The following is a 25436-nucleotide window of genomic DNA, read 5'->3' on the forward strand; positions in this document are numbered from 1 at the left end:
GTTTATTTAAAAGTTACACAGACTTAGAGTAATGACCTAATGTCTTCAATAAGATACTAAAGTCCTCTAGAATGCCCACAGATGCACAGTCCTTCCTTCTCCCTGTGCCCAGTCCGGGGTACCGTGTCTCAGGAAAAGAAGTAGAAGTCCGTGATTCAGGCTCCCGGCACCATCAGCTGTGTGGCTGCCGCAATCTCCAGTTAATCCAGAGCCATGTGGCACCTTCTCATGGCCCACCAGCAAGAGTCCTTTCTCCCCTTTTCTTCCCAGCAAAGTCTTTCCTGCTGCCTAAGCCGCGTGGCAAAAAGGAGCACCCCAAAACCGCATGGTCCTCTCTCTTCTCTCCCAAAACCGCATGGTCCTCCCTCATATGGCTGCCGTGCCTAGGTTTAAATCCCAGTGCCAGTCTTCCTCTGCAGCCCCATTTCCGACCCCTCCTACAATCAGTTACACCTGCCAGCATTCCCTATTCTTCCAGCTTTACTGGGCTGCCATAGTAAGTCCAGGCAGGTGTGGCCCCTTGGCATGGAGCCAGTCTTCTTCAGGATCTCACTCAGGCTCTGTAACTAGGGGGAGCTGCTTCCCATCTTGGGTGGAAGTCACTGCCATCCCCCTGGCTCGAAGCATAACCACAGCTATTTAACATATCTATGAAACCCGTTAAAGGTTATAGGTATGTTAAATGACCATGCCAGAGGTTAGCTGAAAAGCTGTTGCCATACAAAATAGCTCTGAATGGCCCTGCTCCTTGTGTCCCTTCCCCCAGCTCAGGCTTGTGGGGGTGAGGACATCCTCTATCTTATATACATTTTTCTAGTATTTCCTGGACACCTTGAGTTCCGGACCCCATTACAAATCCCTATTTGGATCCCCCTTTGGCTGCACCCTGTTTCAGTCACAAGGTATTTTCCATGGTCAATGGACCACCTGAAGGGTCTGTAAAATAATGCTTGCACAAACATTCTAGTTACCATTGGACAAAACAACTATTTTTCAGAACTGATGTTAAGAAAGAATGTGATTGTACATTCTTTCCATTAAGGACGATTAGGTTAAATTCATGAAATTTTACTGAAAGCAAGGAGTCATTGTCAGGCTTGTAAGACTTTAGTAGTTCCTTCAGTCAGGATAGAGACCAGTATTACCCTTACATTGCCTCATCTTGCTCACCCCACCTGTTCCTCCCTCTGAATTGTGAAAGCTCCCAGGACAAGAATCGGCTCCCTGACTAAAGCCTGCAGAGGGCAGGCAGGCATTGGAAGGCATCTTCAACGTTAACCAACCATGGCCAGTGGGGGACAACTTGTGCGTGTGTAACACTTTAGGTCAGCAAAGATAAGCTGTTGTGAAACCGACTTCAGAAGTCAGTGCCAGCAACGCGAAAAAATGACACAGAAAAGCCACATAAAGGACTCATTCGTTTCCCACACTGCACACCAAAAGCTGCTCTCTTTACGTCCAGTGCCGGGCGCGGCGCCACGGCTGCCGTTACACAAAAGGAAGCCTCTGGCGCGGAGGCTGCAACTTCCGGCTGAGCGGCGCTGGCTGGGCGGGAAAGTGCGGCGGGCGGTTGGAGGGAGCCCCGGCCCCGCCCCGCAGGCCGCACCCACGTTCACCAAGAGGCGTGTTCAGGGCGGTCACACTCGGCGCCGGGAGTCGGTTGAAACCCAGCTCTGCGTCCATGGAGGCACCGGTGGAGGCGGAAGTAGAGAATGAGGACGGCCACAGCAGCTACGGGGACCTGTGCTGTATGGACAAAGGCCTGCGGAGGTGAAGGGCGCTCTGGGGACGGGCATCTTCCCAGGCACTTATTCCGAAACTGTCCGCGGAGGTGCGGGGGCCGCGCTCCCTCCGTCCCCTGACGTCTTGGTCCACGGCTGACTCTTGGCGTCCTCCCTGCTTTGCCAGGTCCCCCATCTCCGCTGATCCTGCCTGTCCAGCGCTGTCCCTTCTTTGACCCTGACGCCACCGGCAGCTTTGAGCCGCGTTCACCTCCCCTTCGTTAGCTGTGCCTCGGGTCTTTTTCCCCGGTTCCAGTTTGTCCTTTGCAGATCCCCGCGATGCATGTGTCCTCATACTTTTTGCAAGTACTAAGCTTAACCCTATTGAGGTCACCTATTCTCCCTTTCATGCAGCCCAGTCTTGTGCATGGCATACCTGGCCGTTTCTGTCTGTTACCGACTGGCCCCTGCCCACCTCTTCAGCCAGATCTCTTTCTTAACCGTTTCCCCACAGACAGTCTAATTTGCCAGGCTGAATGACAGCAGGTCCAGCCTCTGCTCTGCTGTTCCTTTGCGAGCCTGACTGCTCATAATTAAAGCATCTTGCTCTGGATCCTCGTCTAAAATTTGCCAGAAGACCCCAGGAAGACGTCTTTTCAAAGGAACATTTATACTTAATAGTAACTGACATACACTGAATGCCATCTGTGTGCCCATGTTACATATATGATCACCGGTCCTCAACAGTTCTGCAAGGTGTTAATTTTACAAGTGACAAATCGGAGACTCAGAGAATATGAATAACTTTTCCAGCCTCATGCACCCGATGGGTGCTTGAGTTCGAGTTCACACCTATTTCTGTCTAATTTCTCTGCCTGCTTTTTCTGCTCTGCCACATGATCTGCACAATACTACTTTCCAGAAACTCAGATGTTTCAGAAAGTAAATGGTTGTCATTAAGAGCACGTGTTAATAGCATAATAAAGTCTGGACTAAATGTGTTAATAGCATAAAGTCTGGACTAAATAATAGATCAGTAAATGACAGATGCTAGATATTTCAGTCATACTTGTAGAGATTGCTAGTTTGACTTGTAGAAATGCTGCATCTTTTTCTTCAGGGGTACACAGAACATGGAGCAAATGACATGTCATTGTGTGTCCTGGTTCCCGACTGTGCCTCTATCCAACTTCCCTCAGCTATGTATAATAGTTTGTATTCCTGGAACTGCTGTTGTCAGAGAGGTTCTGGTTTAAATGGCAATAACTGAGAGAATGAGAAATGAGTTCCATTTAGGGGTGGTGTACTTCAAATGTCAAGGAGGGAAGATAGGCACTTTTTCAGTAGAAATAGCAATACTTAGTGGTTTCTTTTGAAATTAGCTACACTCTGGGTTAAGTAGCCATTGTGGACAGTGAAGTAAGATTATAAACTCCAGAGCCAAATCTGGATTTATACTGGCTCAGTTAGGTAAATAACTACAGTAACTTGGACACGTTACTTAATTTCTGTAAACTTCAGTTTTCTTATGATACCTACTGTTTAGAATCTTGAGATGAGGAAACGGAGGCTTAGAGAGATTAACTCATTTACTCAAATAATAGAAGAAAAAGTGGTAGAGTGCAGATTTTAGCTGGGCTGTTAGGATCCAGGGCATTTACACTGATGCCTTTACAGGGTGCTGATGATTTTGCATAGGGAAGCTAGAAATGCCCAGGGTTACTTGCCCCTGCTTAGTGGGTTTCTTGTTTACGTAAGTAGTCCAAAATGCTGGTTTGTGATACAAATCACTATGCCTTATGAGACATTTCAAGGCTACTACAAGTAGGAAGGATTTCATAATAGACTGATTAGAGGTCACACTTATCTACATGCTGTTGGGTTGATTTTAATTTTTTGGTCATGATTTCAAAATCCATTTCTTACTTGTTTTTGATGATACGTATTTTGTTTCATAGCATATCAGAGTTATCCTTAGATTCAACCCTCCATGCCATCAATCTGCATTGTAACAACATCTCGAAGATCGAAGCCATTGATCATGTTTGGAATTTGCAACACTTAGATCTGTCATCTAATCAAATAAGTCAAATCGAAGGGCTAAGCACACTGACAAAACTACGCACTTTAAATTTGTCCTGCAATTTGATCACAAGAATAGAAGGTTTGTGATTTTCATGTAATCTTTTGAATAAGGAAAATCATTTAAGTCCATTTATTTTCCCTCCCAAAAGAATGGGATGAATATTAAATGTTTGAAAACTGACTCAAATTTATTATATAAAATTTTTACTTCTAGAAAAGTTACCAGTCTTTTTAGAGTATTTTGTAAAATACCAATAAAATGGATTTCACTGTTATTTGAGACTGTAGATATGCTTCAAAAGAGTACAAAGTAGAATTATAGTATTATGTAGCTCTAATTAATTATTTGAAACCTATAAAAGCTTTATTTTATTTTATTTTAGGGCTTGAAGCACTAATTAATCTGACTAGACTGAATTTATCCTATAACCACATAAATGATCTTAGTGGTAAGTAGATGTGCTTAATTTTTCTATAATGCTGAATATTTGCCACATGTGGTGAGTCAGATTGAGCTCAGCATGTGAAAAATCTGAGTAATCCAATTTTTGACCAAAACCCTCATCTAGAGAATGTGTTGGTGCCACAGCTACAGTTAAATGAAAAACTGGAACAAAAACTAGAGTGATCCATAACAGAAAAAACTTGGATAGGAAGGACCTCATTTGGGGGAAATAATATTTTAGTCTTAGATAATTAATGAAGATACTATTATATAGAGAGGAAGAGTTCCAATAGTACTTTTTCAGTGATGAAAATATTCTATATTTCTGCCATCTGGGATGACATCCAAAAGCCAGATGTGGCTTTTGAGCACTTGAAATGTGCCTAGTGCACTGAGGAACTGAATTTGTCATTTTATTTTAATAAAATATTCATTTAAGATCACAAAGCCACCTAGGGTCATTCTATCATGTCGGACAGTATATGTGTATAGCATCCCAAAGGCTATGGCCAACTGAGGACCAAATATATATTTTTTTCTTTTTGACTTTAGAATTCATAATTATTCCTCAAATAACCAGTTAGACCTGGAAGTTCCTGTAATTATCTTATAGTCTTTATCAATATTTGGAACAGATCTTATTCATTTGTTTGTTTTCTCCCTGCTAGAAAAATACTACCCAACATTAGGTGTTTACTATACAAAAGATAAAATGGTCTTATCCCTACCCTTAAGCCTAAGTTGCAGTAGTATTTTAATTTTTTTAACTTTTTTCTCCAAAGATGTGAAAGTATTAGGATCGAGTATTGGCTATAGGTCTGTCACTGTTGTGCATTGTTGAGTAAAGCTATTACTTCTTAGATGCAATTTCCTTATCTGAAAAATGTTAATCTTGGATAAGCTAGTTCACTTATTTACTCAATAAATATTTATTAAAAATCACCATATCGAACATAAAAGTTTTTGTTGCAGGTCTTATAGTGTAGCGAGGAAGAAAAACAAGTAAGATCATGTCAGCCACCCAAAATAGGCAAAATATTTGAGTAGATGATTCCCGAAGAGGATTTCCAAATGGCAAGTAAGCACATGAAAAATGAATGTTTGGCATCCTTAGTAACTAAGGAAATGCATATTAAAACCATAGTGAGACCCGCTTCACACCTACTGGAATAGGTAGCTTTAAAAACTACAGCACACGGTGTGGGTGAGGTTGTGGAGCAGATAGAACTTACGTAAGTTGCTGATAGAGTTCAAAATGTCACAAGTACTTTGGAAAACAATTTGAAGTGTTCTTATAATGTTAAATGTACACTTACCATATCGTGCAATCCCACGCTAGGCATCTACCAAAGAGAAATGAAAACATGTCCAATCTAACCTGTACATGAGTATTTATATCATTATATAGCTTTTCATATCATGTTTCTATGATTATATATAATCTCCCAAACCCAGAAAGTACCCACTGTCTATCACCTGGTAAACAGATAAATGGTGATGTATCCTGACTATGGAATACTACTTGGCAATAAAAAGGAATGAACTATTGATACATGAAGCAACATGGATAAATCTAGAAAGAATTATGCTAAGTGAAAGCCAGACCCAAAAGGCTACCCTGTATGAATCCACTTATATGACATTCTGAAAAAGGCAAAGTTATAAAGGCAGGAATCAGATCATTAGTTGCCAGGGTTTGAAGATAAGGAGAGAAAATTGTTACATAGGGATGTAACAGTATGGGTGGTGGAAATTCTGTATCTCAATCATAGCAGTGGTTAAACAACTGTATGTTGGTGAAAGTGCATTTTTTAGTGACTGATAGTGATAAAGAATATGAAGAAAATGTAGTAGTCCACCCTGGAAGTTCTAATAGATAATTCTTAGAATGATAGTACTTTATTTGTTCTAAAACACCTCAATAAATAATTGCAGTTTATATGCTACAGCATGTAGAGAAACTAAGGCTTGCTCAAGCTCACCATGATAGAGGGTCTGAAGGAACTGTGGCTAGAGCCACAAGTAAGCGGTTTGTGTGCAAGAAGAAAGATGAGGAAGTAGGCAAAGGGTGAAGTTTGCTTATTTTCATGGGTACAATAAGAAGCCACTGGAGGGTTTAAACAAGTGACATAGTGTGTGTATTTAAAGGGTTGCTTTGGCTGCTGAGGGAGGAAGAGTGGATTTTTAGGAGGACAGGAATGGAAGTCAGGCGCCCAGTGGGAAGCTGCTCCAGTGTCCAGAAGAGAGATGATGGAGACTTGGACTAGGGTGGAGACAGTGGAGATGGGTAAATGTGTTTTGCAGATAGGCATCACAGGATTTGCTGATGGATAAGATTAGGGAATGGAGGAAAAGGTGTTGAAGATAATTACTGAACATGAGTTTTCTCTAGTCACAGGCAGATGATGGGACTGCTTTCTAATGTGGGATGATTGGGAAGGAAAATATAGAAATAAGGGGTTGAGAAGCCTGTTAGACTTGTGTATGTGTGGTCAGGACTTGGGGCTGGAGACCTGGCATGTGACATGGTGGGCCCTTCCAGAAGAAGGGAGACTGGGGCACTAGTCCACTGACAACTTCCCTTCTCTAGGACTGAGGGGAGCTCTGCAGGCATTGTTGCCCTCACGCTTACAAGCTGCACTGTTGCTCAGCAAGCTCCACTTGGAAGTGGTTCTGAGGCAGGAAAGAAACAGTCAGTTGCACCCTTGTGTTCATAGCAGCATTACTTAAAATAGCCAAATTTGGAAATAGCCCAAGTGCCCATCAATACAGGAGTGGATAAAAAAGCTGTGGTACAATGGAATACTTCGCAGCCATAAAAAAGAAGGAAATATTATCTTTGTGATAGCATGGATGTACCTTGAGAATATTACGTTAAGTGAAATAAGCTAGTCAGAGGAAGATAAGTACCATATGATTTCACTCATATGTGGAATCTAATGAACAAAGTGATCTAGCAAGCAAAATAGAGAAACAGTCAATGCTTCATGGGGTACACAGGCAGGGTGTAAGGCCCTGGGGTACCACAGCTGAGCCAAGTCAGAGGCTGCCCAGAGATGTAGTTCCTAGCATCACCATACCCTAGGTAAGCAGGGGCTACAGATATTACCAAGGAATTAAATCAAAGGGGTGTTGTTTGTATTTTATGCCCAAACCAACAATTGTAGTGTACTCAGTGTCTGCTTATGGAAAAAGGAGCCTGGAGCCATTGTTTATGCTGTTCTGTAAGTACCTGCATGGCCTAGAGAGGCCCATTTGTTTTGTTTGAAGAGAACCAGACTCCAGGAACCTCTGTTCTTTAAAAACAACAGTTGTCTCATCTGAGCCCTCCTCATGAGATGCAGCTTTCACAGCGAGTCATCACTCATGCTGCTGCTTTGCCTCTCGAAATAGAACCCACATACAAATATTTAGTGAGCTTTTGGGCAGTTGCTGCTGTGGCATCAGCAGGGTTTTTTTTGGCTTGCAGGTTTGATGCCTCTTCATGGAATCAAACATAAACTTAGATACATTGACCTGCACAGTAACTGCATAGACAGCATCCATCACTTACTTCAGTGTGTGGTGGGCTTGCACTTCCTGACGAATCTTGTTCTGGAGAAGGATGGTGAGGATAATCCTGTCTGCCGTGTACCAGGTGGGAACAACTAACAATGTTCAAATTTTGGTAACAGTGTTCAAAGCAACTGGTGTTTTAACCTGCTTTTATTTGTCTTAAGCTTTGTAATTTTTTATTATGTATTTGGAAAAATATAACTTCAAGTAAATTATTTCATTTAGACAACTAAATTGCTGTTAAAAGAAAAACGGTGTGAACAGATTAGTAATTATATTTAGACAGCTATATTTGATAACCTAGTGCCTCAATTAAATTATGTCATTATGATATATTTTATAGTGTAACATTGCAGCTGTAGGTGGTATATCTGTTAGGCGATGAATCTAGTTGATTCTAGAAGTAATTAATGTTTTTTAATGCCTGACTTTCCATTTTGAATGATTTGTGTCTAAGGGTACAGAGCAGTTATGCTCCAGACCTTGCCACAGCTTCGAATCCTGGATTGCAAGAACATATTTGGTGAACCAGTAAATCTGTCACAAATAAATTCATCGAGTCTACAGTGTTTTGAAGGTCTTTTGGATAATTTAGTTTCATCTGATTCTCCCCTAAATATAAGTGAAGATGAGGTATAGTATTGGTTTTTTTCCTAATATGAAGATAACTTCAGCTTTTAATTAATAAGCACTAATGTTAAGGATATGGGTTGTATCTGTCCTAGATCATTGACATCATGCCAGTGCAGACAGCCCCCATCGAGGAGATGGCTCCCCTGGATCAGTTTGCTAGTACACCGACTGACACTGGTTTGCCGTCCTTTATGTCTGTGTGTCCATCTTCTGAACCAGAGAAGGTTAATCATGAAGGCGATTTTCAGAATGAGATGAAACTTCAGAAATTAGATGATCAGTTTTTACAGCTTCTTCATGAAGTAACTATTTTTTCTATTTTTCTAAGCAGTGTGTTTGTTGAATAAATAGTAGTTCAGAAAATTTAAAATGAAAAATGGTACAAGTGAACCAATTAGAAGCCATGTCCTTACTGCAACCATGTGTATGTATATTTTTGTCTTTTCCAGAAACAGAATTGTTATAGTACTAGTGGTAGGAAAAGGTGACACCCCATCTTCCCTCATTTTCCTTGTCATCCTCCTTCAAACCTTCATTATGTAATTTCTGTTGTACTTCACATTATTTCCAATGACCTACCTATATTATTTCAAACTGCAGGAAACGGAACTCTTTGGATTTGTGTCTGTTAACATGGGGAATTGGGAGTCACTTTTGACCTCTCCTATCTCTTCAGTTGTTTGATGGTCAAAATCACTTCTGGGACTTACATCTGAATTCAAGTTCATTTATATACTTTCTGCTCCAACTTCTATTTCCAGTAGACTTTCCCCAAATTAATCTCTACTTCCCCAAGACACTTGTTCTTTTTTACCCTTTACACTGATTTTTAGAATCTTTGAAGGTGTGGATGAACTACAATTCCTAGAACTTAACTGCTGTTTGGGTCTGCAGCCCTCGCTCCAACAATCTTGTTGTGACCTGTAGGCAGGTGTTGTCTTGACCACCACACCTCCCAGCACGCAGCAGACTGTTACTTTATCCCCTACCTGGATATAGGGCAGAAAGGTTGTGGATATGCTAGAGAGGCTAGGCTGTTAGTCAAATGTCAGTTTTACCTCAAAATTTATAATTTTAATATTTAATTTTTTTTTCTGAAGATGGGGTGGCGATGGGAAACAGAATACTTATGGGATGTTTACAGTGTGGTGGGTTTTTAATCATCCTGAACTATTTTCATAGCTATGACACTAACAATGCAAAATAAACAAGGTCTGCCCTAGGTGAGTGGGTGACTGACTGAGGCTGCAGGGATTCTTCGTCCAGAGAGCCCAGAGATTTATTTCATTTGGGGCCACAGACAGAGACAGTGATAGAGCTGGGGCACAGTGCTGGCCGAATGTTCTTTGGCCTCACTGATGACATATTGCTAAGCTTTTCAATTCCTCTATTTCCTCAGATTTCCTCTACATCTTGTCTAATTGCCAATTCTTTGACCAGTGTCAAAACTAATATTTCAGCTTAAGTTAAATTTGAAGTAAACTTTGCAGCTTCTCTTACACTATCATATCATTCTTACTACAACCCAGTCAAGTAGGTAGGGAATAATATTTCAGTGTTCTTGTTACATGGAAAAGAAACCCAGGAGTTAATCTAAGAGTTCTTTGTTAGTAAGACAGAATTGAGCTTCAGTCCCAGATCTCCTGGTACCCTACCCGATGACCTTGAAACCAATGCATGGATTATGTCTGTCCCTAGTTAGGCTTTGTTGCTGTGTAGTGTTCTATTGAATGAATATACCAGCATTTATTTTTCATTAACCTCTTGAGGTTCCAATGAGTTATTTCTAGGTTTATGACAATTACTGTACAAGTCTTTTTGTGAACTTATGTCTTCATTTTTCTTCAGTAAATAGCTAGAAGTTGAATTTCTGGATTCTAGGCTAGGTATGTATACAGTTACATAAGAAACTGCCAGAGATTACCTGAGTGCTCAGTACATTTCAATCCCACCAACAGAGCAGAAGCGACTGTCCACCTTCCCACATCCTCACCAGTGTGGGTGTAAGCACTGATCTTATTTTAGCCATTCTGCTGGGTGTGTTTGGGTATTCATTGTGACTTTAATTTGAATATCACTAGTGATTGTCAGTGTTGAGCACTTTTTATGGGCTTATTGAATATTCATAAATCTTTTGTGAAGTGTCTTTTCAAACTTTTTGCCCATATTTTTATTGAGTTGTTAGTCTATTACTGGGTGGAAAGAATTCATTATATATTCTGCATTCTAATGTCAGATATTTGTCAAATATTTGTGAATATTTTCTCTCAAATTGTGGATTGCACATTCATTTATTTTATTGAAGCCCAGTTTATCTTTTTCTTTATGGTTATTGCTTTCTGTAAATTTAAAAACTATTGGCTATCCCCAACTCACAAAGAATACCTCTTTCCAGCCCCTTCTCGCCTGCAAGGTTTCTTTTGAGAAATCAGCTGATACTCTCCTGGGAACTCCTGTGTAGATAACTCCTTTTTTCTTGCTGCATAGAGTCATCTTGGATGTAGGTCCTTGCCTTTCATGACTTTGAATACTTCTTTCCAGCCCCTTCTTGCCTGCAAGGTTTCTTTTGAGAAATCAGCTGATACTCTCCTGGGAACTCCTGTGTAGATAACTCTCTCCTTTTCTCTTGCTGTTTTTAAGATTCTCTCCTTCTCTTTAATCTTGAGTAATGTAATTATGATGTGCCTTGGTGTGTGCTTCCTTGGGTCCAACTTTGGGGCTCTCTGAGCTTCCTGGACTTCCTGGAAGTCTATTTCCTTTGCCAGATTAGGGAAGTTCTCCTTCATGATTTGTTCAAATAAGTTTTCAATTTCTTGCTCTTCTTCTCCTTCTGGCACCCCTATTAATCGGATGTTGGAACATTTAAAGTTATCCTGGAGGTTCCTAAGCCTCTCCTTATTTTTCTGAATTCTTGTTTCTTCAATGTGTTCCAGTTGAATGTTTATTTCTTCCTTCTGCTCCAAATCGTTGATTTGAGTCCCAGTTTCCTTTCCATCACTGTTGGTTCCCTGTATATTTTTCTTTATTTCACTTTGCATAGCCTTCACTTCTTCCTTTATTTTGCAACCGTACTCAACCATTTCTGTGAGCATCCTGATTACCAGTGTTTTGAACTCTGCTTCTGGTAGGTTGAGTATCTCTTCATCGCTTAGGTCTGTTTTTGGATCTTTGATCTGTTCTTCATTTAGGCCATATTTCTTTGTCTCAGTGTCTACATTGTAAAGGGTGGAGCCTTAGGTGTTCACCAGGGCAGGGCAACCCACTGGCTTCGTTTTCAGTGCTGTATGTGCGAGGAGGGGCCAGAGAGAGAACAATTCTTCTTGCTGGCTCTCAGCTTGCTTTCAGTCACTTCCTCGGCTACCCACAAGCAAATTGGGTCCTTCTGGTGCTAATTCCCAGGTGGGTAAGTTTGGTACGTTCTAGGGCCCTGTGGGTCTCTCCAAGGTACTCTCCTGTGAGGCTGGGGGTTTCTCCTGCTGCCACAATTCCCACATGTTTTTACAGCCATTGGTCTTGAGGCTTTCTTTTCTGGCACTGGAATCCTGGGTTGAGCAGTCTGTCTCCCTCCCCACTGTTCTTCCTGTTTATCTACCTGCAAATGTGAGACTGCCAGCCGCCAACTTGTGGTGGGTCCTCTCCACCTCAGCCGCCCATCTCTGCCCCTCCTCCCAGCCTGAATGAATGTTTCTTTTTTAACTCCTTGGTTGTTGGACTTCCATAGGTTCGATTTTCTGGCAATTCTGCTTGGCTATTTTTTGTTTTTAAATTTATGGTTGTCCTTTTGGTTGTTTGAGGAGGCAAAGTGTATCTACTTACCCCTCCATCTTGGCCGAAAGCCAAATTAAATTCCATTTTCTATCTTCATAATGTAAGTGCTTAGGTTATTGATTTTGGACATGTTTTCTAATTTAATCATTCAAAATGATGAATATTCTTTTAAAGCACTGCTTGAGCCACTTTTGACAGATTAATCTTTTCATTATTTTTTAGCTAGAAATATTGTCTGATTGCTCTTGTACTTTCTTTATCCAAGAATTATTTTGAAGTGTCTCATTTACTTCTGTTTTTCTCAGAGAACATACTGTGGGTAATATCTGTCTTTTGATTTACTCAGACCTTTTTCATTGCCTAGCATACACCTATCTTGGTGGATTATTATCTGTGCACTTGAACAGTATGTGTGTCCTGCAGTTGTGACATGAGAATAGGATGCTTGATAGTATTTTCAGATGTTTCATGTCTTTACTGGCTTGGTTTTGAGTTCTGCTTTTTGCATGCGAGATATTAAAACATACAACTACGATTGTGGATTTGTCTTTTCTATTTCTCCCTTTAATTTTCTTAACATTTACTCCTGATTTTCAGCAGTTTGACTACATTGCACTTAAGGATGGTTTTCTTCATGTTATCCTGCCTAAGGTTTGTTTCTCTGAGCATTTTAAATCTTTAAATTATGTCCTTATCCATTTAGGAAAATGTGGACATTATTTCTTCAAATATTTTCCTGTCCCATTCTATCGCCACCTCTTATTCAGATCCCACTTGATCTTCTGATATTGAACCATAGATCCCTGAGACACTAAACATCTATCTTATCAACTTTTTCCCTCTGTATTCTTCCTATTGAATAATTTCCACTGAGATGTCTTCAAGTTCACGTATTCTTACTTTTGTCAACTCATTCTTCTGTGAAGCCCAGCCAGTAAATTTTTACTTCAGACATTTTTTTTCATTGTGAAATTCTTTTTAAAAATAATTTCTATATCTTTGCTGAATTTTCTTCTCTCTTTATTCATGTCAAGCATAATTTTTATATCATTGAGCAGAGCTATGATCACTATTTTAAAGTCATCATGTCTCTTATTTGGACATTTGGGTTCCCCCAGGTTAGGTCTCCATTGATTGCCTTTTCTGTTGAGAGTAGGTCATAGTTTCCTGGCTCTTCCTATGGTGAGTATCATTGGCTTTTATTCCTGATATTGTGAATGTTACATTATGGAAACCTGATACTGTTACACAAGTCTCCAAAGAGTTCAGTATTTTTATTGTGGCAAGCATTTAACTTGCTTTGATTTAAACTATTACTTTGTCTCTTGGGCTGCTGAATTTTGTCCTTTACGGGGCTTCTTGCCATTTCTGTACTGTCCTCTGACTATTCAGAACCCAAAACCTGTTTTTTCTACCTGAATTTAAGACTCCCATCAGGTGTATCCAACCTTTTGGCATCTCTGGGCCACACAGGAAGAAGAGTTGTCTTGGGCCACACATTAGGTACAAAAACACTAATGAAAACTATGAATAAAAAAAATGTTTTAAGTAAATTTATGATTTTGTTTTAGCTGCATTTATAGCTACCCTGTGCCACATGCAGCCTGCGGGCCCGCAGGTTGGACACCCCTACATGATACTACATTTTGTGATATGTTTTCAGGCTAAATACCAGAAAGACAGAAATACCTCATTCTGGTTATTTTCTAAGGTGTCAGCTCCTCTCTAGAATAAGCCTGTTTTTGTTCACTTTTCAGGGCTTCCAAATAGTTTTTTATTCATGGTTTTATTTGTATTTTTCCCAGAGTTTATCACTGTTACCTTGAGAGAGTCAACCTTGCAGGAAATTACTTGTCCTACAAGAGGCAGAACCCCTGTATTTAATTCCAAACATACTTTATAAACCCTTAATCCTGTAAAAGGTCTTCATATTTTAGGAGATTTCAAATTTTAGTCTTTTTTTAAAAGATTTTATTTATTTATTTTTAGACAGAGGGGAAGGGAGGGAGGGAGAAAGAGAGGGAGAGAAACATCAATGTGTGGTTGCCTCTCATGTGCCCCACACTGGGGAACCTGGCCTGCAACCCAGGCTTGTGCCCTGACTGGGAATTGAACGAGCAACCCTTTGCTTCACAGTCTGGTGCTCAATTCACTAAGCCACACCAGCCAGGGCAAATTTTAGTCTTTTATACCATAGCAACCTTTTAACAAACTTTGTTGGTTTTTTAATTCTAGACTTCTAGTTCTTTAATAGATAATGTTCCTGAGAAAGACCTGAGACCAAAAAGAGACACAGATATGACTTCTGAAAGTGACTATGGAAACAGAAAAGAATGTAATAGAAAAATTCCTAGAAGATCAAAAATCCCATATTATTCCAAAACAATTCAGACTATTAAGCACCACAGTAAAAACAACAACCCGTTTATAAGGTACGTGTTTCAGTTTTAGAAATTGAAATGAGGAGCACAGAAGTTAATATCCTGGCTTCTTCCTTAGTTATCTTGTGGTTGATATTTTTTTACTCTTCTAATGCCAATGATAGGAGTTTCAGCCTTGACAGTTCATATTTGGTCAGTACCCTCTTATAAATTTATACAGAAAGATCCTTTTATCTGTGATAGATTGTCCTTCTATTATAAAAAACATAAACACTGCCCATTTCTCTGGGTTATTGTCTATGTTTTATTCTTTGCAGTTATAATCGTAAAATGAAACAGCCTTTCTTTAAAGAATTGTACATAAGATCATCTCTAGCAAACTGTAACAGATTAGAGGAAGCTGAAGAGCAGAAGACAGAACTAATTAAAGTTGACAACAGCAGCTCTGAAGACAACACATACCGGGTAAGATTCAACAGATTCAGGAGAAATGAATGTGAATAATCTTTTTTTAAAAAGATTTTATTTACTTATTTTAGAGAGAGGGGGAGATAGGGAGAAAGAGAGGGAGAGAAACATTGATGTGTAAGAGAAACATCAATTGGTTGCCTCTTGCAAGTGCCCTAGCCGGGGACCAGGTGCTCAATCCAGGCATATGCCCTGACAAGGAATCAAACTGGCAACCTTTGGCTTTGCAGACAATGCTCAACCCACTGAGCCATGCCAGCCAGGGTCAATGTGAATTGTTTTAAATGAAGTCAGTCCCAGAAAAATAGTTTGTGCTTTTATAAACACAAAAGATTGTATCTATTTTTATTGGAGTGGTTAGTTTATTTTTTTTCTCCCTGGTTTCTAGATTTTGTGTGATATTATTACTTTTGTAATTTATAAAGGAATGGAAATTACATGTTTATTTAAGATCAGATTTTAGTGAAATCGTGTTAAGTGATTGTGGAGGAAGAAACTTGTTTGAATTTTCAAATTCCTATTTCTTAAGCAGTGATTCCTAACTTTTGGGCCTCAGACATTTTTAAATATCTAAGGAAATCTGTTGGTCTTCTCAGATAAGTCTACTTTTATGCACACTCCCAAAATGTGTATATATCAAAGATTCTCCCAAAACCCAGTTTTGGACCCATGGATTCCAGATTGAGAGGCATTTAAGAATTTAAAAATTCTTCAGTATTTGCCTTAATCATTCTCAAGTGTTAAGAATTTTTAGTACACATTGATTTCTTTGTGATTTTACTAACTTGCCCTAATATTACTTGTGAAGTACTGGTTTTGAATGAAACATGCACTCTTCTTCCAATACCATAATTGCTTTTTAAGCTGTTTTTCACCTTTCACGCTAATGATTTCCTCCTTTTATTCTCAAGTGTAGAGTCTATAATATTGAGAGAAGCAACAGTAATTGTCATTATGGTAATAGTGGCACCTAACACTTCTTGAGTTGTCATTCAGTGACGGGCACTATTATGTATGCTTCACTTACCTTAATTTGTTTAATTCTCTCACAGCCCTCTGAATGAGATGCTATTATTCCCATATGGTAAATGAGAACATTGGGGCAATGAGAGATTAGGTAACTTTTCCAAGTTCACATAACACTACTATTTTCTTTCAGACACTTGTTGAACAACTAGACCAAGAGAGAGAGAAGCGATGGAAAGCTGAACAAGCTGAAAAGAAACTTATGGATTATATTGATGAACTACACAAACATGCAAATGAAAAGAAAGATATCCATAGCCTAGCTCTACTCACCACAAATAGGTAAGGGGGAAGTCTACACCTGGAGCTAGCTCATCACCCAAACGACAGTGAACTCACAGCTGGAACACCTTTGTTTAAACCAGCTGTAATGAGACCAAAATAGTGTATATCAGGGGTGTCAAACTCATTTTCACCAGGGGCCACATCAGCCTCGAGGTTGCCTTCAAAGGGCCAAATGTAATTTCAGGACTGTATCAATGTAAACTACTCCTTAACTAGGGGCAAGGAGCTCAGCACTGCCACCTGGTAGAAACATGGTGCGGGGCCGGATAAAACAAGGTGTGAACCTTGTGTTTGCCACCTGTGGTGTATGTGGTTTCAGTTCAATTTGAACTAATTGTATTTAAAGATTTAGTGCTTCATTAGCTTGTTGCATAAACAAAGAATTCAGGCCACATTTATTTCTGCCCTCTAGCTGGAGGTGTCAGACAGATAGTAAATCTTCCAAATAAAACCAGCAAGAGTTCCTTGAAGGAACAGGCTGTTCCTCATTCATACTGCTGGCTATTTTTTTTATTTTAATCCTCACCCAAGGATATGTTGATTGATTTTTAGAGAGAGAGAAACATCGATCGCCTGCCTTCCTTATGCACTCTGACTGGGGATTGAACCTGCAACATTTTGGTGTATGGGACAATGCTCCAACCAACTGAGCCACCCGGCCAGGGCTCATGCTGTTGACTTTTAAGCCCATACCTAGCACAGTACCTGAAGCAAATGTTAAGTAAAGTTTTGCAATTGAGTAAAGTTCACATAAGATAGTTTCATTAACTCAGGTAGAATGTTTTTCCCTTTGTCACAATGTTAGTTTCAGGAATGGGAAAGAGACATATTTTTCTGTTTTTCAGCCTTTTTTAAATTTGATGAGTTAGAAACATGCTTCAAATCATCCTATCTACTGTGAGCTTTGATGTTGACTACAGGTTTTGTCCTTTTTTATGTATGATGTACCTGTTTGATTTCTACTTTAGGTTAAAGGAAATTATTTTTAAAGAAAGAAATTCCAAAGTGCAACTCGAAATTATGGTTCACAGACTTCAAAATGAAATTAAAAAACTAACTATTGAATTAATTAAAGCGAGAGATCAGCAAGAAGATTACATCAGACACTTGAGAGCCCTGGAAAGAGCATTAGAAAAGATGGAGAGGCAGAAAGGACAGCAGCAAGCGGCTCAGGTATTTCCCTGTTCTGTCCGTTAGTCACTGAGTTAACACCCAGTTCTGACTGTGTACTGAAACAACTCTGGTTATATGGTAGACTCAGAGATGTTAGAATGTGCAAAAATTAAATGGTATGGCAATTTAGTTCATGGAGTTACTTCTGAATTAAGGCTCCTGGCACTCATGAGGCAACCAGAAGACGTGGTGGACATATTGCAAGTTGTTGGGCTTGTGTTCCAAGAGCCAGTATTTAAAGTCTCTTTGGGGCACCTGAAGGTATTTCTTTTATGTTTTTATTGAATTTATTGGGATGACATTGGTTAATAAAATTATATAGGTTTCAGGTGTACAATTCTATAATACATCATTTGTATTTTGTACTGTGTGTTCACCAACCACAGTCAAGCCTCCTTCCCTCGCTACTTGTCCCCTTTTTACCCCCTTTCCCTCTGGTAATTGCCATAGTGTTTTCCGTCCATGAGGTTTGTTTGTTTGTTTGTTTTTGTTGTTTTTTGCTTAATTCCTTCAACTTTTTAACCCCGTCCATCAGCCCCCCTCTCCTCTGACAGCTGTAAGTCTGTTCTCTGTATCTTTGAGCCTACTTCTGTTTTGTTCTGAAGTTATTTCACACTTTTTAAGTGAGAATTTTGAGTAAGATCTGTATGTGAAAAGGAGAGTGTTTCTGATGCTTCTGAGGCTGTACCTCATGTGACTATGGCATCATTCTCCTATGACATTTTGAAAATCAATTTGGGCACTAGGTTCCATTATTTCAAAGGAACTTTTCTTTGGGTAACTGGTATTAAAATAGAAGCAGGGAGAATCTTAAGAATGTAGTTGTGTGTCTTCTCCTCAGATGCGACTTGTTGAAGAGGTAGAGCTCAAAGCTGCGGCTGCTGACCAAGAAATAAACTTACTGCGAACTTCCCTTCATCAAGAAAAGGAGCAAGTGCAGCAGCTTCATGAGCTTCTTGCACTGAAAGAACAGGAGCACAAGTAAGTGAAAATGAAAGAGGAAATGTTGCCATTCAAGCACAGGAAAGAAGCCACTTGATTCCTCCCCACTCCCCAAACACTAGCTGGGGACTGAGCAGTGGAAAGAGCATTGGTGGAGCTCCCGAGGGCATGTGCTTGTGTGGGTGACCAAGTTGGTTTCTAATGCAGCTGGCAGCTTACAGACACATAGGTGACTCTCTGAGGTGTGGGCCTCAACAGGGAAGATGTGTTTGCAATTCTGCAAACCCAACCCAACAGACTTTTAATGGACCTCCAGGTCACTGCATGTTCAATTACTCCATGCTTTTTACTCCTGTGAAGCAGGTATTAACAGACTTTTTCTGTGAATTGCCAGATATAAAGTATTTCAGGCTTTGTAGGCCACACCTAATTGCCTTTACTGTAGACAGAATTTAAGCCAGCAGGTATGGCTGTGTGCCAATAAGTTTGTTTCCAGAAAAGGGCACAGGCCATCTGGGTCCATGGTCTGCCGTTATACCTGCTGTGCTCTGAGTCCCCAGTGATGGGGACACTTTCAGCTGCTTATCTCCTAATACCCTCAGCTAATTCTGTGATTTCATGTATAAACTAAATGTAGATACTCTGGGGAAAATTGACATCCTATGTGTGGGCAGGACAGCTACAAAAGATTGAGGGAAATAATTTAAAAATCTAAAATTTTGTACTTAGCTTCCTTTGCAGATATTTTTTAACTTCTTGTTCTAATTTAAAGAAACCAAAACCAGAAATAATGGATTTTGTATTATGGGCTTGATTTAATCAAGAAAAATAGTGGAGAACTGTAAGGAATGAGCTCACATTTAAAGAAAATGTAATAGTTCAGGGATCCTGAACTATCTCCGTGAACTTAGATATGGGGCACACCTCTGATCCCCATCCCCAATGAACACACAGTCAAGTAAAACTCATGTTCCTTCTCTGTCCTATCCCACTTTCTGTGTTTGAATATAGACTATTTAATTACTATTTAAAGACATTTAAAAGTTTGCTTTTCAGGTGAACAACATCCTGTGATTTTTATTTGCTTTTCATTCTAGGAAAGAACTTGAAACAAGGGAGATTTTTAGTGATGCTGAGTTCCAGGAAGCCTTAGCCAAGGAAGTAGCTAAAGAAGAGACAAAGCATGAGCAAGAGATAAAAGAATACCAAGAAAAAATTGACACATTAAACCAGCAGTACCTGGATTTAGAGAATGAATTTCGTATAGCTTTAACTCTTGAAGCCAGAAGATTTAAAGATGTAAGAATTGGTATTTAGGTCTTTATTGAAAACAGAACCAGCAACATATGGTTTGATGAGAGAACCACACTTTTTAGAGTTCTAGTTCTGTTGACATGTTGCCTATCTAACCTTAAGCAGATCACTTAAAATCTTAGAGCCTTAGTTGTTTTGCTGAAATAATAAATGCTTGTCAGTGCTGTTCTCAAAGCCAATGAGATTATAAATGGTCAGGTAAAGAGAGGATTGGGAAACCTGAATCTGTTGTTTCTGTAGGGCAGGGATTGGCATACTAAACCCCAGCTGTGGCCTCTGTCAAGTATTACTAGAACACAGCTATGCTACTGTGTACTTTCAACACAGGCCACTTGGCCTAGCCTGCAAAGCCAGTTATCTGTGAATTTTCTTCTTGTGCTAAACCTCTGTGATTCTAAATATGAAAGAAGTAAGCCGTTTCCAGAAACAAATATTTTCTAAGTATTTGGAGAACTTCTATTTATAATGCAATTTTGAAATATAGGTTAAAGATGGTTTTGAAAGTGTTGCAACTGAGTTAGCAAAGAGCAAACATGCTCTTGTTTGGGCTCAACGGAAAGAAAACGAGTCTTCCTCTTTAATTGAAGATCTGACATGCATGGTGAAGGAGCAGAAGACAAAACTCGCAGAAGTTTCCAGATTGAAACAGGAAACAGCAGCAAATCTGCAGGTAAGACATTGTAACATTTTCTTTTCAAATTGTTTCATCATCTTCTCAAGGGCCTGAAGTAATTTTTAGGAGGTGCACAATTTCAACAAATACTAATTATGTATTTGATGCCTATGAGAAAAGTAATAAAACTAGGAGAGTAATGTGATTTCAAAGTGTGCTGTTTACACTAAAATAGTATTTATAAGTGAAATAAAGTAAGTGAATTAATTTTAAGAACCATACTGAGTAACTAGGTGCCAGTTGCACAGTGATAGAGCAAAAATTCTGATGGTGATACTCAAATAGTTGGAGTTTGGGAAATAGCCCGTAAGCCAGTGGTACTACTTTTATGGTAGTGGCAGTTTTTTAGTATACCTACTGTAATAATTTTTAAATTAATTTCTGTTATCGTCATTTTAAACTTTAGGGATATTTTGCCCAAGAGGACTTCCTTCCTGCAAGTGACCTTTAGACTGCTGATGTAAATGCTGAGAAACTTTTAGTATTACAGGTGTAGTTCCTTTCTGAGGGTATTAAAATAAAATTCAGTGTTAGAAGGAGTAGCCTCTTATAATTTGACTTTTTATTTCCTTACCTACATTTATCTTTAGTTAATAAAACTAAAACTTTTTCTGATATAAAATTGAGGAACATTGACTTGGTATTTGTTTAAATAACATTTTTTCTTACTATAAAATGCAAAAAATAGAAAATAAAGGATTCAAATATAATAATTATTTTACATTTTTTCAATGTTTTCTGGGAGTATACAGAATCAAATCAACACCCTTGAAATTCTGATTGAAGACGACAAGCAGAAGAGTATCCAAATCGAGCTTCTCAAGCATGAAAAGGTCCAGCTTATTTCGGAGCTAGCAGCCAAGGAATCACTAATTTACGGTTTAAGGACAGAAAGAAAAGTGTGGGGACATGAGCTGGCACAACAGGGTAAAATTCTCAAATTTTCAGAGGAAAAATAGACCATTTTTCTAAATGAACAAATTTGTAATTAGAAAAGGAAGGGCTTCCCTGCCCCTACAACCAAGAGCAATGGCCACACTCTCCATGCACCTCTTGGAAACAGGAAATAGGTTATTTTACTAATTATTAATTATCACTCTGATTCTTTTGTTGTTGCTTTTCTTCCCAGTATGATTGGGTTACTTTTCTCAACAGGTATACCTGTAGAGTGCTACCTGTTGAATGAGTTGTTGAAAATAATTACTTCCTACACAGTGATTTTACATTATTTGTACAGATGCAGCAGCATTCAGGTTTTTTCTAAAAATGTTGGTAACAGTTATCTTGTTATACATGAGAAATGTGAAATGGTATGATGAAAACTACTGTCCGCTTAGGTAAACTTACCTTCAGTCCATTCCCTTTCCAATCACAGCACAACAGGAGATGGCCCATTTTAGGGCTTTCATGGATACTTTACAGATATTAGTTTTAATGGAACATAGTTCATATGTCATCCACATAGGAATATTTTTCACATGGTTTGTGTTGGTTGTATGCCATAACATGACCAATTAAATGTGATAGTACCTGCCTGAGTTACTTGTTCTCAGTTTGTTTTAGGTTTTCAAATAGCTACAGGTGTTTAAAAGGCCTTTTTGTTTTCTGGCCCTTTCCTCTTCATATTGTACTAATCTATCTTTTTTTAATCAGTTTTTTGTCCTACTCTATTATACATTGTTAAATGTATATGTTCATAAAATACAAATCCTCCATGGCCTTCTAAAGTTTGTTACTGGTGATCTTTGTTTCTCAGGATCCTCTCTAGCCCAGGACCGTGGGAAACTAGAGGCGCAGATTGAAAGTTTATGTAGAGAAAATGAATCTCTGCGGAAGGCAAATGAGCGTGACAATGACACATTAAGAATTAAGTGCAAAATCATAGAAGACCAAACTGAAACTATCAGAAAATTAAAAGTTGTAAGTTTGATGTTTTATTTTGGAAAAAGGGCATATGGCAGATTTGAAAAACTATGGATCAGAATATCCAATTAATGCTTGTCTCCGTGAATCCCAACTATTGCAATTTTTAGGACAGATTATCATTTTTTTCCTTTTGCAGTATTTGCCCCTTTGCTTTTAAAAGTGCTATTAGGCATTCATTTATTAACTTAAAATTACTTTCACTTCAAAATTTTATGGAGAATGTTCTTAGGGCCCTTTGAAATAACTGGAAATAATGTCAATGAAAAGTTAGGAATCACAAGAAAATTAATGTTTTGTATGTTTAAAATATTCTTTTATAGAATTGTTTAGTATCTTTCAATATTGCTAACTCACTTCTCAAAGTTATGACAAACCTGCAATCCTTAAAGGTATGTAAATAGATTATAAGATTCATCCTAGTTCCCGAGGACAATGTGTGTACCCTTTTTTTCAGTTGGGCCTATCTTGAGAGAATACTAATGAAGATCACTTCTTTCAAAGCATCTTACATGAAAATTCTCCGGAGAAATTTTCTGAAAATTATCTTGAGCATTAAATCAAACTTGAATTTCAAAATTTTCTTCTAGAATTTATATCTTAAAGTGTAAAAATAACTGAAAAGGGGTTTTTTTAAAGAAACTTCTTAATGGGGTTATCACCCATAAAATTAGGAACTCATTCTTTAGAGATTTTTTTCTTAGTCGTTTTTAAGAAACTTCTTAAGAATTTTAATTTCATCAAGTACAGAAAATAAAGAAACCTATTTATCCCCATGTTGCTTTATCCATAGCTAGATGTAGGTATGAATATCCTGCATCTTGACCTGTCCTGTAGGCTTGAACTACCCTGAATAATTATATCGGTATTTACTCAGTTGAAAATTAGGACTCAGTATAGTCAGTATTTCAAATATATTGGTCATATGTGCCAACTGGCACTGAAAATTATAAAAAATTTTTAGAAGTAGACCCTTTTTCTTATTTTAAAAATCTAGCAAAGTTTATTTTCTTTTGTACTAAGGTAATACATGAAACAGAAAGACTAGTGATTTGTATTTAAGTTTCACAAGGCAAAACAGGTGATACATTTGGTACAGTGCATTGTGTTTGACTTAACCACACATAAGACTGATGATGCCTTCTCAATCTGAGCAGAGTTTTAGAAGGAAATGACTTAATGACATAGTGAAGCCAAACAACAGGTAGATTTTAGTTTTTGATTTTTAGTAAAATACACAAAAGATTTTTAGATTTTAACCCAATATTTTTCCCCACAATTTAATACATTTACTTTAAAGAAAAATGGTACTCTCAAAGATAGGAGGGTTAATGGTACTTCCCAAATAATCACAGAACATACTGAGGTAGCTATGCATAATTTCTTTCAGCAGTAAAGTCAGTGTTAGGTAGCCAAGGTGGCTAAGAAGGGACCCGGAGCCAGAAAAGTCCAATTCAGGGCTAAGGGCTTTTGTTCAAGGCGGACACTGTATCAGGCTGGCTGGGTCTGAATAGATGGCAGCCCCAAGGGCAGGGGTAGAAGGGCTCTTAAAGTGTGTAGCAGACCGTTGCGGGAGGGTGACTCATCCTGCTGATCTGCTCTGGGTGTCCTGGGTATCTGATGAGGGAGGGCTTATTCTGTAGAAAGCTCGAGGGAGATGGGAGGAGACAGAGGATTCAACTGGTTTCCAGCAGGTTGCTAGGGGCTATGCCTCAGTTGCTTCTGAAATGGGGTCTCTAGGTCAGGTATTTAGCCTGTGATGTAAATCTTCTTTGTTGCAGCATCTGCGGTGGGTTAGGCCCATGGCCTAGTACATTCTAACAGTCAACTTAGCTAATAACTTAAAGGGATCATGACCTAATCAGCAAAATTTGGAGTTTGATGTTTTCAACTAAGTAGATTCTATAGTTAGCTTCTGATTATGGAAGTCAGAAACAGATCTATTTTTTGAAATTCTGTTTCCTCTCCATGTATTATTTTGGTACTTTTCAGTATATATGGATCATTAGACTCTGATGCTGCAATGTTATTATTAATAGGGTTATTTTATAAGAATCTTTTATGGCTTTTGTGGTTTCTTAATATATACCAAGACTGCTCACTCCTAAGTAGTTCAGGGAGTTGTGGGAGAAAATAAACAATTCATGACTTATGAAAATGTTGCTCAAGACTACCTGACTTCCTTTGCTTAGAATTTTTAGTTCTGTAACACTGTGAGGAACTGAACCACATTCTGTATGAGACTTAAGAATCTGTACTTAAATTAGACTTGTCCAGCATTTGTTTGCCTCCATCTTTCCAAGAGGAACAAAAGGGAAAGGCAAGCGGGGCAGGGAAGAATCATGGCAAAAGTTAAGATCCACTTCCATCTTCTCACGTGCAGCCCAGTGCTAGTGTGCAGCAGGCTGCCCCAGGGGCCCAGACAGCCGGATTCAGAAGACCAAGTTCATTGGGATATGTGAGCCTATGTGAGGCCTAGAATCTGCAAACATTGCACAGAGCCTCAGGTGGTTTGATCCTCCCATGTATTGGACTCACAGTACAGAAGACATAATAAAAAGGAAATTTGGGGAGATATAAAGCCTGTTTGCATGTGATATTTCAGTAGCAATGAAATCATTATTTTAAAGTATTTCCATGGTAGAAATAGTTTGATTTGTGCCATTGCATCTGGTAAACATCAGCCTTTGCTGCATTGCTATCAGCCACCTAGGGTTGGTTTTCTTTCTCTCCCTGTCAATAAGAAAACAGATTCTTTCAAATGCAAAATCATGTTAATTGAAATTTTCATTCTTCTGCTTTCTCTTTCTCTTCTACTCCCTGTGTGAGTAATAATTACTAACTTCATGAAATGGAAAGTGTGAATAGGACAAAAATTTTCTGTGTTAATAGCACGTAAAGTAGTAGTGATGTTTCTTATTGACTGATAAACAATATTCTGTAAATCTTTTCTAGAACACTCACTGAATATTCAATTTATATCTAACTTGTAGTTTTTATAATAATTTTAAACCATATCTAATTAATTAGGAAATAAGACACTG

At 38.7% G+C, this 25436-nt stretch overlaps 1 protein-coding gene across 2 annotated transcripts in view; it reads left to right on the forward strand.

The window, feature by feature from the left end:
- The first annotated feature begins 1613 nt into the window (after positions 1-1613).
- LRRCC1 (leucine rich repeat and coiled-coil centrosomal protein 1) overlaps positions 1614-25436 on the forward strand; it is a 30102-nt gene continuing 6279 nt past the window's right edge. The window contains exons 1-15 of one of the 2 annotated variants that reach the window (XM_024578333.3): positions 1614-1770; positions 3680-3885; positions 4190-4255; positions 7721-7888; positions 8264-8439; positions 8532-8741; positions 14443-14639; positions 14906-15053; positions 16216-16364; positions 17336-17540; positions 18382-18521; positions 19580-19781; positions 20281-20466; positions 21222-21396; positions 22226-22389. In XM_024578333.3, the coding sequence (XP_024434101.1) occupies positions 1682-1770; positions 3680-3885; positions 4190-4255; positions 7721-7888; positions 8264-8439; positions 8532-8741; positions 14443-14639; positions 14906-15053; positions 16216-16364; positions 17336-17540; positions 18382-18521; positions 19580-19781; positions 20281-20466; positions 21222-21396; positions 22226-22389 (2481 nt within the window). In that variant the 5' untranslated portion in view covers positions 1614-1681. The remainder of the gene's footprint in view (positions 1771-3679; positions 3886-4189; positions 4256-7720; positions 7889-8263; positions 8440-8531; positions 8742-14442; positions 14640-14905; positions 15054-16215; positions 16365-17335; positions 17541-18381; positions 18522-19579; positions 19782-20280; positions 20467-21221; positions 21397-22225; positions 22390-25436) is intronic. The other variant, XM_045186135.2, reaches the window with a different exon arrangement.

This window comes from Desmodus rotundus, chromosome 8 (assembly GCF_022682495.2).
Source record: "Desmodus rotundus isolate HL8 chromosome 8, HLdesRot8A.1, whole genome shotgun sequence".
Lineage (NCBI taxonomy): Eukaryota > Metazoa > Chordata > Mammalia > Chiroptera > Phyllostomidae > Desmodus > Desmodus rotundus.